Source organism: Trachinotus anak, unplaced genomic scaffold (genome assembly GCF_046630095.1).
Source record: "Trachinotus anak isolate AG129_WGS33_773 ecotype Australia unplaced genomic scaffold, CSIRO_AGI_Tana_v1 ptg000004l, whole genome shotgun sequence".
NCBI classification, from domain to species: domain Eukaryota; kingdom Metazoa; phylum Chordata; class Actinopteri; order Carangiformes; family Carangidae; genus Trachinotus; species Trachinotus anak.
In genome coordinates, this window is record NW_027273855.1 from 267,196 (window position 1) to 281,652 (window position 14,457).

General features: G+C 43.3%; 3 protein-coding genes across 3 annotated transcripts in view; 2 read left to right on the plus strand and 1 right to left on the minus strand.

Annotated features, from left to right (window-relative positions):
• Nucleotides 1-3,037: 3,037 nt before the first annotated feature.
• On the minus strand, nt 3,038-6,525 carry LOC139619965 (trace amine-associated receptor 13c-like). The gene is made up of 2 exons (XM_071475039.1): nt 5,053-6,525; nt 3,038-4,820 (listed from the first exon to the last, which is right to left on the minus strand). The coding sequence occupies exons 1-2, from the start codon at nt 5,226-5,228 to the stop codon at nt 4,010-4,012; spliced, it is 987 nt and encodes a 328-aa protein (XP_071331140.1). The 5' UTR covers nt 5,229-6,525; the 3' UTR covers nt 3,038-4,009.
• Nucleotides 6,342-14,359, plus strand: LOC139619878 (tumor necrosis factor receptor superfamily member 14-like). The gene is made up of 10 exons (XM_071474954.1): nt 6,342-6,426; nt 9,172-9,274; nt 10,032-10,227; nt 11,066-11,159; nt 11,268-11,393; nt 12,023-12,178; nt 12,843-12,930; nt 13,038-13,359; nt 13,489-13,561; nt 13,679-14,359. The coding sequence occupies exons 1-10, from the start codon at nt 6,342-6,344 to the stop codon at nt 13,681-13,683; spliced, it is 1,248 nt and encodes a 415-aa protein (XP_071331055.1). The 3' UTR covers nt 13,684-14,359.
• The window catches only part of LOC139619967 (tumor necrosis factor receptor superfamily member 14-like), a 45,446-nt gene continuing 40,280 nt past the window's right edge, over nt 9,292-14,457 (plus strand). The window contains exon 1 of the mRNA XM_071475045.1: nt 9,292-10,038. The gene's annotated coding sequence lies outside the window, so the exon portion shown is untranslated. The remainder of the gene's footprint in view (nt 10,039-14,457) is intronic.

A 14,457-nucleotide genomic window follows, 5' to 3' on the forward strand; every position in this document is an offset into this window, starting at 1 on the left:
GTTGGAGGGAACTTGTTTTGTCATTAAAATGTTTCTGCAGAGAAAACACTACAAAAAGCAGCAAAGACGTTTGACTGTGTGATTACATGAAACATGAAAACATTTTCAGTGTTTAGGTTTCAGAGGTTGCTGTTGTTCCCTGGAACAGAAGGAGAAGCGGAGAGGGAGGAGAATGCTGCCTGGAAAAATCTCCCGGTGGCTTTACTGGAAGAGAATGGACAGAACACCACAACTCCTCCAACCTTAACAACCAACAACGCCCGATACGATACAGTCGTGGCCAGAAGTTTTGAGACTGACAGAAATTTAGTGTTTCACAAAGTTTGCTGCTTCAGTGTTGTTAGATCTTTTTGTCAGATGTTTCTATGGTTCACTAAAGTTCAATAATAAACATTTTATAAGTTCCAAAGGCTTTTATTGAGAAATACATCAAGTTTATGTAAAGAGTCAATATTTACAGTGTCGACCTTTTTTCCAAGACTTCTGCAGCTGGCCCTGGCGTACTGGACGTCAGCTTCTGGGCCACATCCTGACTGATGGTGTCTCCTTCTTGCTTTATCAGTGCTTGGAGTTTTTCTGGGTTTTTGTTTGTCCACCAGCTTTTTGAGGATTGACCACAGGTTCTCAATGGGATTAGGTTCTGGGGAGTTTCCTGGCCATGGACCCAAAATGTCAATGTTTTGATCCCTGAGCCACTTAGTTATGACTTTTGCCTTGTGACATGTTGCTCCATCGTCCTGGAAAAATCATTGTTCGTCACCAAATTGCTCCTGGATCGTTGGGCAAAGTTGCTCTTGGAGGATGTTTTGATGCCATTCTTTATTCATGGCAGTGTTTTTAGGCAAAATTGTGAGTGAGCCCACTCCCTTGGATGAGAAGCAACCCCACACATGAATGGTCTCAGGATGCTTCACTGTTGGCATGACACAGGACTCATGGTAGCGTTCATCCTTCCTTCTCCGGACAATCCTTTTTCCAGATGTCCCCAACAGTCTGAAGGGGGCTTCATCGGAGAAAATAACTTACCCCAGTGCTCTGCAGTCCAATCCTGGTGCTTCCTGCAGAATGTCAGTCTGTCCTTAATGTTTTTCTCAGAGAGAAGTGTTTTCTTTGCTGCCCTTCTTGACACCAGGCCAGCGTCCAAAAGTCTCCGCCACACTCACACCTGCCTGCTGCCATTCCTGAGCAAGCTCTGCACTGTCGGCGACCCGATCCTGTCGTTGAATCCTCTTTAGGAGACGGTCCTGGCACTTGCTGGACTTTCTTGACAGCAATTGAACCTCTCTCCTTGAAGTTCTTGATGATTCGATAAATGGTTGATTCAGGTGCAGTCTTACTAGCAACAGTATCCTTGCCTGTGAAGCACTTTTGATGCAAAGCGATGACGACGGCACGTGTTTCCTCAGAGGTAACCATGGTTGACAAAAGAAGAATGATTTCAAGCACCACTCCCTTTTAAAGCAACCATTCTGCTCTAATTAACTCAGCTGCCCTGTCCTCGTTAACACTTTCCCCTGAGCTAACGATAAGATCAATGAAATGATGCTAGCAGGTCATTTTGTGTCAGGGCTAAATGGTGGCAGGCGAACTGGTCCTTGGTTGTCATGGTTACAATAATAAACATGCAGACTGTATCGAGGGCGGCGTACCTACCTTCATCGCCATGGTTACTATAATAACAGTCATGTCTTGGTTAGGTTTAGGAAAAGATGGTGATTTGGGTTAAAATAAGATCTTCCTCAACATTAGACGGTCTCTGTTGTCATGGTTACAATAACCTCTGGGATGTGGTAGAGCAGGAGACCTGCAGCATGAATGTGATGCAGTCATGTCAACATGGAGTCTGAGGGAAGTTTCTACATCTGGAGGATCCATGACATGAAGAGCGGAGGAACTACCCAGTGTCACTGTTGTGTTCCTAATAAAGTGATCACTGAGGGTAAAACTCCTTGATGATTGTGTGATAACATCCACAAACCTCCCTCCTGCTGATGTTCATGTTCCCTCCAGCTGCAGTTTCCTCACAATGACTCTGCTTCATCCGCTTTAATTAGGATTTATCTGTTAACTTCCTTATTTACAGCTCACAGCTGCTTCCTGTCCTGTCACATGACCTCCTGTGTTTGTCATGTGTAGGTTCTTTCACTTCTAATGAATTCTCACTTTGTTTTGTGCACTTATCTGATGTTGTATCAACAAAGAGAAAACATGTAAAGTTAGAAGTTTTCTTGTTTAGGATCCACAAGCAGAACACAAGTAGTCGACTAAGAGCAGACTAAGAGCAGTCGAGGACAGGTGGGGAATAAGTCCATGGAGACAGGTGCAGGGACAGGCCAGGTGATCGGGGGACTCCAGGTGGACTCCAGGGGGAAACAGGCTGGCAGGTGGCAGTGGGATTTGAGGGTCGTAGCGGGTCTGAATGTGTAGATCCTCCAGAACACCAAGGAGCTGGGCGGGCAGGGGGACAGGCGAGGCAGGGAAGCAGAAGAACCAAACCTGGGGCATAAAGAGATTCAGTCAACAACACTGAGTTTAAAAACAGGGACAAGAGTCAAAATAACTGGCTGGACGTGACACTGAGGTGGGTAAGTGTGGAATCTGGTGAACAGTGGAGGTCTGAGCCTTAAAGAGTCTTAAATAGTGCAGAGGAAGATGAGGAAGAGTGGAGCCAGGTGCAGAGGCAGGAACAGGAAACCAGGAGGCCACGTCCAGCGACACACACATACACACACACACACACAGGAGCACATGAGGGAAACAAGGGCCCAAGGGGGGGCTAATCCTAACAAAACATGTTTTCATTCTGTCTGAAATATCATAAATAATTACATCTAATTATTTATACTGAACAAATGCAACAGTTTTGTTTTTTTGTTGAAATAAAAGATTTTTTTTATAAACACAAAATCCCCCCCCCACGACCCTGTTTGGATAAGTGGTACAGAAGATCGATGGATGGATGGAAAATTCACAAATGTGTTTAAATCTGTGTTAGTGAGTGAGGTCATCTGTCCACCTGACAGGTGTGTCATATTAATATGCTGATTACACAGCATGATTACTGCACAGGTGTGACTTGGACCAATCACATTCCTCATCACATCTGCATCTAAAGTCATGTGAAACCCACAGTTCAGTGTCTAAAAAATGGCTTTTTTCAAAATAAAACCGCACATTTAAAAGTGGTGTTTTATTGTGACGTGTGCAGCCATCATGCTGTGTCATCAGCTTCATCACACACCTGTCAGGTGGACGATGACCATAGCAAAGGAGAAACGCTCATAAACGCAGGTTTAAACACTTTTCTGAGGAAGATTTGAGAGAAAGACGTCTTTGGTGGGAGCAAAAATAAAAGTGTTGTATTTATATTTTATTCAGTGTTTATGTTATAATTTTATGAAGTGTTATATAATAATATAATATCTGTACAATTTTATTTGTCATCTTAGACAATGACATATGGAACATTAATGTTAAGACCTTTTCATTTTGTGAGTTTCATTTATACATGTGGTTTGACTCGTGTGTAAAACCATCATAATGTGATCATGTGAGGACGAGGACCAGCTGACTGATCATCTTCTCTGCTGCTAATGATCAATAAAAGAGCTGCAGAAGAATATGACACAAACACAGTAACATCAGGCTAAATTAGACTTTATTGACACTGGAATATTGGAAAACACATTTTAAAATAAACACAATTAAAACAAGTGTTTCCTTTCACTGTGGAGCTGAGAAACCCACAGACTGTTCTGTGTGCATTTAAAACCCCTCAGTGTCAGACACAGAGAAAAGATCTGCAAAGATTAAAGGACGTGGAGCTGAATTTCTACTGTACATTCAATGTTAGAATAATATCCTACACACAGTTTGTTTACAGCAGTAATAGAAAGAAGATAATATTTCTTTAATTTGTTCAGACTGAGACCTCTTCACTTCAGTGACTCAGCAACGTCACATAAAAACATGTATTTCACATGTTTCTCGTGTCAGTCACACGGTTTCTCTACAGTACGTTGGCCTCACAGGAGCCAGGCCGCAGTATCTCCAGTGTAACTATGAGTTTGACAGATTTTCTAAACCAGGGGTAGAGAAGGGCATAGATCACAGGGTTTAGACAGGAGTTAAAGAGCAAGAGGAAAATCATAAAGGCCTCAGTTGAAGAGCCGACGGTGAGGTTGTAGCCGGAGAGAGAGACGCAGTAATATGGACAGTAACACATGAGAAACACAGCGACAACGACACCGAGAGTCCTGGCTGCTTTCACCTCTGATCTCTTAGCAGTTACAGTCTCTGAACGCTGCAGCGTGACGGCTGCTATGTGGGAGCGCATGGCTCGAGCCTGAGACACAGCCACCACAAACACTCTGGCGTACAGAACCACGATGGCAGTGATGGGCAGGATGAAGCCTAACACGAGGTCGGCAGCTCCCGACACGTGGATCACACATTCTCCACGGCAGGAGCTGTACCTGCCTGGTTGTTTCAGGTTCTCATATAAAAGCAAGAAGCTGCAGAAAACAGAGTAAACCCAACACAGGAGGACGCACACTTTGACTCTGTTTTGAGTGATTTTGGTGGGGTAGTGCAGAGGGTCACAGATGGCCACGTAGCGGTCCACAGATATGAGCACCATGCTTACTATTGAGGCAGAGATCGTGATGAAGGGTAGGAAGTAATAGACCGTACACAGCAGGTCGCCCAGAGGCCAGCAGGGTTCTGTTAAGAGGATTTGAAACGGCATCACGAGGAGACCCACAAGGAAGTCAGATACAGCCAGAGAGAGGAGGAGGAGGTTGGTGGGGGTGTGGAGCTGCCTGGAGTGAGAGAATATCACTGTAAATACTACGAACACCAGCAGCATCATCACAACAAAAGAAGCTGTTCTATAAACACAGTAAAGGCTGCAGCTGAAACTACTCTGGATCTCAACAGTAAATGTGGATGTTGTCGTGCTGCTTCAGAACAAAAGTCTCATCAAACCATCAGGACACAAAGCTCAGAGGCACAAACAGCAAAGTGTTATCAGTGCTACATGTTTGTCTCTGCCTGAAGTGGGAGATGGAGACGATGAGCAGCAGGTTGAGAGCCGCAGTGAGCACAGAGATGGAGGTCAGCAGGGTGTAGATGAGCACCGCCTCAGCCTGAGGGCGGGGCAGCTTCTCACAGGAGGCGTTGAGGAGATCTGGAAAACAGAGTTCAGCTCCCTCAAGGGTCTCCATCATCAGAGGGGGGGGGGGGGGCTGCACGGCCACAGCCTCTCTGAGCAGAGATCTCTGTCATACACCTTTTTATCCTCCTCCTCCCTCCCCTCCTGCCCCTCAGTCTCTCTCTGGGGCGCTCATCTTCCTCCCCCTTCACTGTTTGCATCATACTCTTCATCTTCGTCTTCACTGTGTGAAAGCCCCTCCTCTCTGGAGTCACAGGTTGCTTCTGTGTGTTGTTGCTGACGCACGGACCCTGGTGACCGAAGCATCAGTTGTGAACTTGGGAAAGAGAAGATGTAAAAAACCCAAGTCATCAACACTGTTTATAAAGCTTTATACTGAAAGCACATTCTGAAGAGACTCTGAGCGTCTGATGCTCTTCAGTTACACTCCCAGTGTTTCTGTAGAAACAACGGATCAAGTGACAAAGTCAAATATATCATGTGAAAGTCACTCCTGGTGGATTATTATCCAACGTTTCACTTCTGTCAAACTTTGAACCAAGTTAATTTAGCTGCCAGTGCAGCAGGTGATCTCACTAACCCCAGTCCCATGTAGCTAGTGAATACTGACTGAGAGATAATAGGGGTGTTGTAGTACAGTGGGACGGGGCCTGAGCTCGTCTGGCGCCACCTGTGATAATGATATAAAATAACTTGGCGGTGCCTCCAATAAGTTCTAAGAAGTACACACAAATTTTGGTACTTCCCCTTTAAAATAAAAGTTTGCTTTAACCTGTTTTATATTTATCCAAAAAGTATCACCTTCGTAATTACAACACAGTTCAAACAAGAAGAATGGTTTATTACAAGGTGATTGGATTTGCAAATTAGTTAACTTGTTCACTGTTGACCTTTAAGTATGCACTGACAACAGTATTCAAAACTCTCATATAAAGCTCTGGCAGGGTTGATCCACAGATGACCCCTGATGAACCTGAATAGAAATGTAAAATAAATGGAAATGACCAGGGAAACTCAAGTGTCCCCAGCCCACACTCACACCTCTTTCACACCGGGCTATAAATGGAAATAAAAAGGTTGCAGGCCCGGTCCACTGGCTTTAACCAGCACAAAGAAAAGGCCGTGCAAAGGGTTAAGTGTACTCCCAGATCCACAGTCAGAGATGAAGATGGGGAAAAGGGCAAATGGCAAGGTGCAGTTTCGGCGGCAAGGGGACGGAGCGTGCAGCAACACATGGCGGCAAACCAGCTCAAGTACAGCAGCCACAGCCCCTCCCGCGGTCCCGGGCTCTCCCGGTCCGCACTCTCTCCCTCTTACGGCAAATGTCCGGTCCTGAATCACACAATCCCTCTTAGTAAATAAGCTACAGGCTAATTCATGGCGGAATGTCTTACACAAATTAGCAATTGCTAACGGCAATGCAGAATAAACAGTGTGAAAGCCAATGAGGAGGCTAAGCTAAAGGCTAGCAGCGATTAGCGATTCAGCTCGTTTTTTAAATAAACAACAGCACCGAGCACATCAAACACGTGAGTTTACCTCTGGCAGCTTCTCAGAGTTCACACACACCAGCCCCAGGACGACTCTCCGTCAGTCTGGGAGTTAGGAGTGTTTTCCCGGTACTCTACGGCCTACAACCATCCTGCTCCACCCGATAAAGCTACCGCTGCTGTCGCACGTCGGTGACGCTAAGCGCCTCCTACCTGGACGAGGTGAGGCCATGGATGTATTATAAGACCTTATAATACAGTTCTTATAATACATCCATGGGTGAGGCCAGGACCGGCCAAGGCCACAGACAGAGGAGAGAATAAAGAGATGCTGCACTACCCCACAAACAAACGTGGTCTCCTGTCTTTTGTGCAGACAACCAAATATGAATGGATTTTAAAACTAACAGCACCCTGTTATCTCTGACTGTTAACTGTATATGACTGTTGTTTTTTAACATGTTATAATCAAACATTTTTTTAAACATATTTACACTTCATGAACTATTATTTATTACCAACACAAACATTTTAATATCTGTATATGAATGAATGAAAATAATAGCCACAGGGCTACAACTTGATAAAAACTCTTAAAACAGGTTCAAAGGACTTAAATTAGATTTGTTCTGTTCTGGTTTGTAGACATTAGATCTTCAAACATCTTTCCCAACCAGGGTTTGGACCAACAGTCTTCCAGTCTGAGGGTTTGGATCCCAGACTGACTCCCTGATGCTGAGGTCAGGACTCTGTGGGGGTCAGACCATCTGTTGAACTCCTTGTTCTTCTTGTCTCTAGTTCTTTATGATCTGTGTCTTTATTGTTGTCAAAAAACCTTCAGTCACTAATAACAGTCGTTAATTTGGTGCCGACAGAACAAACATCCACACGTGAAACTCTCCTCAACACTGAAAAATATAATGTTGGATATAATTTTACTTTTGTTGACTCTACTGTGAATTATCACCTCAATTTATTTATTTACATGAACTTGATCTCAGTCATTCTTCACTCCATCAGTTCCAGGTTATTTCAGTATTAAATGTCTGATACTGTAGAAGTATCAGCACATACAGTAGTAACTTTAACTTCTTATTATCATGTTATTCTACTGGTCCATGTGTCACTCAGACTTGTTCTTTGTCCACACAATCTCCATCTGAGTGAGGAGCTGCTTCATGACTGAGGTTAACATGGTAGTGACACAAGGAGGAAGAGGAGGAGGAGGAGGAGGAAGAGGAGGAGGAGCAGGAAGAGGAAGAGGAGGAGGAGGAGGAGGAGGAAGAGGAGAAGGAGCAGGAAGAGGAAGAGGAGGAGGAGGAGGAGGAGGAGCAGGAAGGGGAAGAGGAGGAGGAGGAGGAGGAAGAGGAGGAGGAGCAGGAAGAGGAGGAGGAGGAGGAGGAGGAGGAGTCTGACGCCATCACAGGTTACAAATAGAGGATTGAGTCATGGTGAGAACCCTTTGACCAACCTGCAGCAGAACCTGACTCTCTCCTGTCTGAGTGTGAATGTGAGCTCCTCTGTTCTTTAGGCCTTGTAGTATATATCATATGTGATAACCTGGGTGTATGTGAGTTTAATGTTCAGTGGTAAAGTAACACATGGTTTATGTTTTCTGTCCAGATGAAAACCAGCATGGATTGGTGTCGTCCTCCATCAGACCAGCTGCCACCTGTAGCTTCATATGAGACTAAAACACTGGAATAAACCACAGCTGGTCTGGACTGAACCTCTGCTGCTGTCTGCACCAGTGAAGCTCAGGTGTCCGAGGTTACGTGGAGTAGCCTCACTCTGTACTTTCGATCTCACTAAGTGAAAGAGAAGTTAGTCGGAGACTATGAAGCAGCGACGGTGAGTCGTCGTCATTTCTATCAGTTATTTGTCAAACTACAGGACTGTGTTAAAACTAAATGATTAAGATCCGTTTATATAAAGTCGCCCTGGTAATTCACTGGTAACAGGCCAGTTTATGAGATTTTAATAGCTGCCCTGGCGGAGTCGGTTCGAGTGCGTCTCTCTCACTATGACTGTAATAAAGGCAAAAGCCTTGAAATAACTTATTAAGATGCTCTGCCCTGAGTGATCCAGCTTTAATCACAGCTCAGTCTTTGTCTTTCATGTATCAATACAATATTAATATCAGTTTGGCAGATTGACACTGTAATGTCTGGCTGAGGACTGATGGGTTTCAGAATAAAGGTTGTGAACATTGATCATGTCGGAGAATATATTATTATAATATAATATTATTATTATGATTATTATTATTAAATGGTGCTGCTATTATCGCTTCTTTTATCATTGAGAACACCGGTACACATATGGGTATTACTATTATTATTTTGACTATAACAATCAAGAATCAGCAGCACAGCTGCTCCTGGTCTCTCTTCTACAACCAACAGGAGACTATTGATGTGTGAAATAATTTTTGTGAGAGCACGGTTACAGGAGAAAAGAATGATTTTATATTTTTATTGTATGTTTTAACGCTGGTGCAATTTGTAGACGGTCCCTGCGCATGCGTCACACCGTCTACATTCGTGGAGAGACGCTTCCGCTCGGACCGTCCCTGCGAACCCAGCGAGCTCGTTGTTCTGTCTCCTCTACGGTAGGAAAACGGCTCTTTGTGTCGTAACAAGACTCGGTTCTGAGTTACTGAACCGGGAAGTTCGGGTCTTTGAACCTGGTTCCTTCTTTACCGAGCGGGTTATATAAGCGAACCGTATGCTCCCTGTTTTACGGCTGGAGGAACTGATGTTGTTCAGGTGTTGACAGACATGAGGCCACTGTTCATGTTCACGCTTATAAACTCGCTCTCACATCTGGACCAAAGCCGTTCACAGTCTGAGTTCTTCTGTATTTTCAGCATCCATCAGTTTAGAACAAGAACTGTTCTAGTTCAAAGTCCGCATCAAGAACAGCTCAGGTAACCGGAAGTGTTCTCGCCCTTTGGTTTTAACTACAGACTGATTCAGGACGTGACCTGTGTGGAGCTGGGACACCTGAGGCTCCCAGAATGCATTTCTCACCAGCTGTGTCTGTGGACTTCTTATACATATAAACATATCACCACATTTCAGTAGAAATTAATATATATAAACAGAAATGAACAGTGTGGTTTATGTTAAACTTTGTTAGGTTTTAATAGATATTTCCTGTGGGATAAATGGGTAAATGAAGAGGTGGGAACAGTCTCTGGTCTGGTCCCCTCTTTACTGAGCTGAGACACCTGAGTCAAATAAAGTGAAAGAAAAGAAAACAAAGGCTCAAACTGGTTCAAACCAGTTCAGCAGCAGAATAGAAACTGAAACTAAACCAACAGACTTTATCTGTGAACCAGGTCCCTCTTAACCTCTCGTCCACAGTAACCAGGTCCCTGCTGGTCAGTGCAGTTTTTACATGATTTACTTTCTGTCTCCAGGTGTTTTCTTCCTGTTTTGGACGTTAAAACTCACCTCAGCCCAGATCTCAGTGAGACGATGTCTCCAGCTCGTGAAAACTTCCAACCTGCCACTGAAGATGACTTCTAGAAGAAAACCTGCGACAGCTCTGTTTTTGATGGTAAAGCTGTTTTATTGCAGATGAAACTCATACAACAGCTGCATCACAGCTTCATATTCTCAAACTACTCACTGAGGAGTTGTTTCTTCAACATGTCAGAATATAGATCAGTGATCCAGCAGAACTCCAGCAGTCTGCACTTTAAATCCCATCCCCAGCAGTTTCCAGTCAAAGAAGAAATGAATATTAACATGTGTATGTGAAACAGTGGAAACCTCCACCTGAACAGACACAGCCCACCCAGCAGGCTGCTGGAAACACTTGGAAACTCTGCATTGTGTGGCTCAGTTGATGCACATAACTCCCCTCTGACACAGATGTGACTCAACAGGTCATGTGACTGCATATTATTCATCACATGTAGAGTTAGATGATGGGAGCTCCCAGTTTTACAGTAGAAGTGATGGACTTTCATTTGGGCTGTTGTGAATGACAGACAATAATACAATAGAATGATTCAAATAGATGCAGTAGAACCACATATCCTCCTCTTTAGCCCCATAACTTCACTGAGTATCAGGTTCTCAGGTCACAGATTATCTGGGTAACGTGGCAGAGTCTTCCCTGGAGGTCCAGGCTCTAAACAGGTCAGAAGGATCAAAGTCCAATAACAGAAAACGTTCAACTGGTTTCTGGTTTTAATGGAAACAGAAAGAAAAGGAGTTGTTACCAAAACCTGTGTCTCCTCCTCTCACCTTCCCTCCTCCTCCAGTCCTCATTTCCACCTCATGGTGACTGTCAGTCGTCTTCAGTCTCTGCTCGAGTCATTCAGTCCAGTTCTGGACCATGTCAACGTTTCAACCAGGCTTCACTAAGAACTTTGTCTCATTCTTCACAGACACTTCTGAGCACAGTCCTCAGAGGAAACACCCTGACCTGTCATCCAGCAGAGTATCTGGTAGACGGTGAATGCTGTCCCAGGTGTCCAGCTGGTAAGATCCAACTGAACAGTGAAGAGACTTTTCACTGTGGTGGTTACATGTAAAGTCTTTGTAGAAACAACCTGCATGAAATTAAATTGTTGGTTTTCTTTTCAACAGGAGGTCGAGTTAAAGCAGATTGCACAGAGTTCAGGAGTACTTCCTGTCTGCCCTGCTTAGATGGAACCTACATGAATAATCCAACTGGACTTAAAGCTTGTTTTCCCTGCACAAACTGTGATGCAGGTAAATTTCTGTTAATGTTTGTAGCTTTAATTCATCTTGAGTTTACTGCACATCACTGATTTTACACTGATGAAAACCAGCTGCAGAAACAACAGTATACTAACAGTGTAATGCAGTGTAAAGGCTTCTTACTGAAATGTGACCAATGAAACATATCAAACACAGGGAATTAGAAATAAACATCTGTTATCTTCTGCCTCTGAGGTCTCAAGACAAACCACATGATGACATTTTTAACAGTCAGTTTATCTCACAGTCACATCTGTAGTTCATCAGTATTTTTATTGAAGCAGCAGTAAACAGGTTTTTATCAGTGGGACTTTCAGTGATGATAGAAGTGACCTCTCCCTGCAGAAGCACTGTACCCTCCATCTCTCCTTTTTCCTGCCACAATAAAAATCACATTTCCACTGGGTGGTTTATTCTCCACCCTATCAAATCCATAGTAATGCAGATGTTTTCCCATGAGTTCATACAGAAACTGTTGTGTCACATTTCCAACAGATAAAAGCTGAGGTTCATCTTTAGTTTTCATGACATGTAGTCAGAAATAAATGACTCGTTGTTCTCTGGTAACAACAGAAGAGAAGTTTTGTTTCTCTGTGTGTAACCTCTCTGTGTGTTGACAGGTTCTGGTCTGAAGACAAAGAGTTCATGTACACCAATATTAAATACAGTTTGTGAACCACTGGAAGGATTCTACTGTATAGATACTAAAGAGAACGACTGTCTGGCTGCAGAGAAACACTCAACATGTGGACCAGGACAATACATCAGTAACAAAGGTTGGTTTTCTTCTTCTGACTTAAAGATCACACTGTAGGGACAGTTTTATAAACGTCTCAGAGCAGGTCAGTTGATCCATCACCTGACTGCACTGAGTAAAACCACTGAAGACTGAAACCAGCTGATAACAGACTGACTCCTCATAAATCACTGTCCTCATTTTTCCATCGTTACCATGGTAACCCAGACAATATGATGTTGAACTGTCCAAAGGACCAAAGTTTCAAAGTGTGAAAATGCAGTTTGTGTAACTTGTTGATGTTCTAGTTGTTTTCTGACAGGAGCTCATTAACATAAATATCTGACGCTTTAATATTTGCATAAAGCTCTGAAGTTAATAACATCTGGATCATTTCAGTGTCGTGTCAAACAGTAGCTGGTTGGTTTTCTCCTTCACAGTGAATCAAACTCCATCTTGTTCTGCTCTGATGAGAAAAGAGCTGCACCAGAACCTTTCATCAAATATTAGAGAATGAAGTGGTTTCAGGGACTGAAACTAAGAAATGTTATTGAATCTTTTCATTTTCAAGAGTTTCGTTCAAAAACCTCAATAATCAAGTATCTTCTGATGAAGTGTGATGATGTCATATAACACTGATCCTGTCATAGTGTGATGTGTTCACTGCTCCACTTTGAACATGTGTATAATCTGCATCTGTACAGGAACAGCCTCCTCAGACACTGAGTGCTCTGACTGCAGCGAGGGAACATTTTCAGATGGGACGTTTACGTCTTGTCGACCACACACACAGTGAGTGAAACTTCACTTCGCACACACACTCACCTGGTTTCTCACACCTGCAGTCAGTTTGTAGTTTCTCTACATTTTCCTGTAAAAATGTCCCTCTATCATTCCAGATGTGACTCAGGAAACCTTCAGCTGATAAAACCAGGAACTGCAGCAACTGATGCTGAATGTGGAGAAAAGAGTTCAAACGTGATAATAATTGTAATCAGCGTTTTGGTGCCTTTTTTAGTATTAATTATAGCTTCAGTAGTTCTCTTTGTCATGTGGAGACGACGTCTACCAGGTAAGATCTGTGTGCAGTCAAAGAAAATGTTATCATGGTTTAATGATGAAGATACTTTCAGTCAAATCATGATGTTGATGATTAAGATGTTTTTCATTGGTTTTGTTTTTATTTTAGTCTTAAAAAGAAATTCAAGCCCTTCCACAGAGGTATGTGTGTTACTCTCTTTTTGACTCTGTATGTCTGTAGCCTATATAAACACTGTGGTAGATGATAATACTTGGTTTATCTCAGTAATTCAGTTATTTCATCTGTTTATTATTTTATCTGTTTATTAGTCTGTAATCAAAAGGGAAAAGACACCTGGAGAAGAATCAGCACAGGAAATGTTACCACAAACACCAGAAACAGGTGAGACAGCAGAGTCTTGTTCCCTGAGTTCTTCACTGACTGAGGACTGTCTGTCTGTGGAGTCTGAACAACTGTACAAGAGGTTTCTGCTTTAAGTGAACGTGTTTCTGTCCTCAGAGTAAGAGACAAACCTGGAGACGTGAAGAGGAGCAGAGGAGCAGTGTCTGTTCGCTGCAGAGGAAATGTGCTCTAGAATCCAGTTATAATCCAGGTGGGTGCTGGCACATTGTCTTTGCAGGGACCAGAAACCACAACAGAAGCCTCCACAGACAGAGCTGCTGGTCTACAGTCTGGATCAGGATCTCACAGACGTTACTGCACTAAGACCAGTGGTCAGAATATGAACCTTGAAGCCTGTTGACCTACACACAGACTTCAGTGATGCTCTCTGGTGGACAGAAGCTCACATCTGGAGCTGAGCATCAGAAACTGGACTTTATCTGTCCTCAGTGAGGACAAACAGCTGGAACAGAGGACAGTGTGTCCTTTACTGAAGCATGATGGGACAAATGGCTGCCATCAGAGAACCAGATGGGAATATGTTCTTCACGTTCTCTTCACAGGAGACATTTGAATCTGGGAATGATGATGAATATACAGTTGATTTATTTACTTTTGAGTTCAAAAGAGATCCAGTGTGTGGAGAACAGTGACCTTTGACTCAGGACTCATCCTCGTGGATCCAGATGAAGATGCTCTTGTGTAATAAAGGTGTGGAGACCAAATTCAAATGTCTCATGAACAAAAGTTATTTTTGGTTTGTATTTTCATGTTCTCTCAGTTTCTCTGCAGAACCTGCTGTAAATGAAGCATTTTCTCTTTTTAACTGATTTCACTGTTTTGACTGCACGTATGTTTGTTCACTCAATAGACTTTAAACTCTGCACAGATTTATG

What these genes read in the sequence shown, in the direction of transcription:
- LOC139619965 (XM_071475039.1), bottom strand. Translation starts at nt 5,228, where the DNA reads ATGATGGAGACCCTTGAGGGAGCTGAACTCTGTTTTCCAGATCTCCTC. An exon ending in GTCTCCATCTCCCACTTCAG is followed by an intron (nt 4,821 to 5,052) that starts GCAGAGACAAAC and finishes CTCTCACTCCAG; the next exon opens with GCAGCTCCACACCCCCACCA.
- LOC139619878 (XM_071474954.1), top strand. Translation starts at nt 6,342, where the DNA reads ATGGGGAAAAGGGCAAATGGCAAGGTGCAGTTTCGGCGGCAAGGGGAC. An exon ending in ATGGCGGCAAACCAGCTCAA is followed by an intron (nt 6,427 to 9,171) that starts GTACAGCAGCCA and finishes TGCAATTTGTAG; the next exon opens with ACGGTCCCTGCGCATGCGTC. An exon ending in GTTGTTCTGTCTCCTCTACG is followed by an intron (nt 9,275 to 10,031) that starts GTAGGAAAACGG and finishes TCTCGTCCACAG; the next exon opens with TAACCAGGTCCCTGCTGGTC.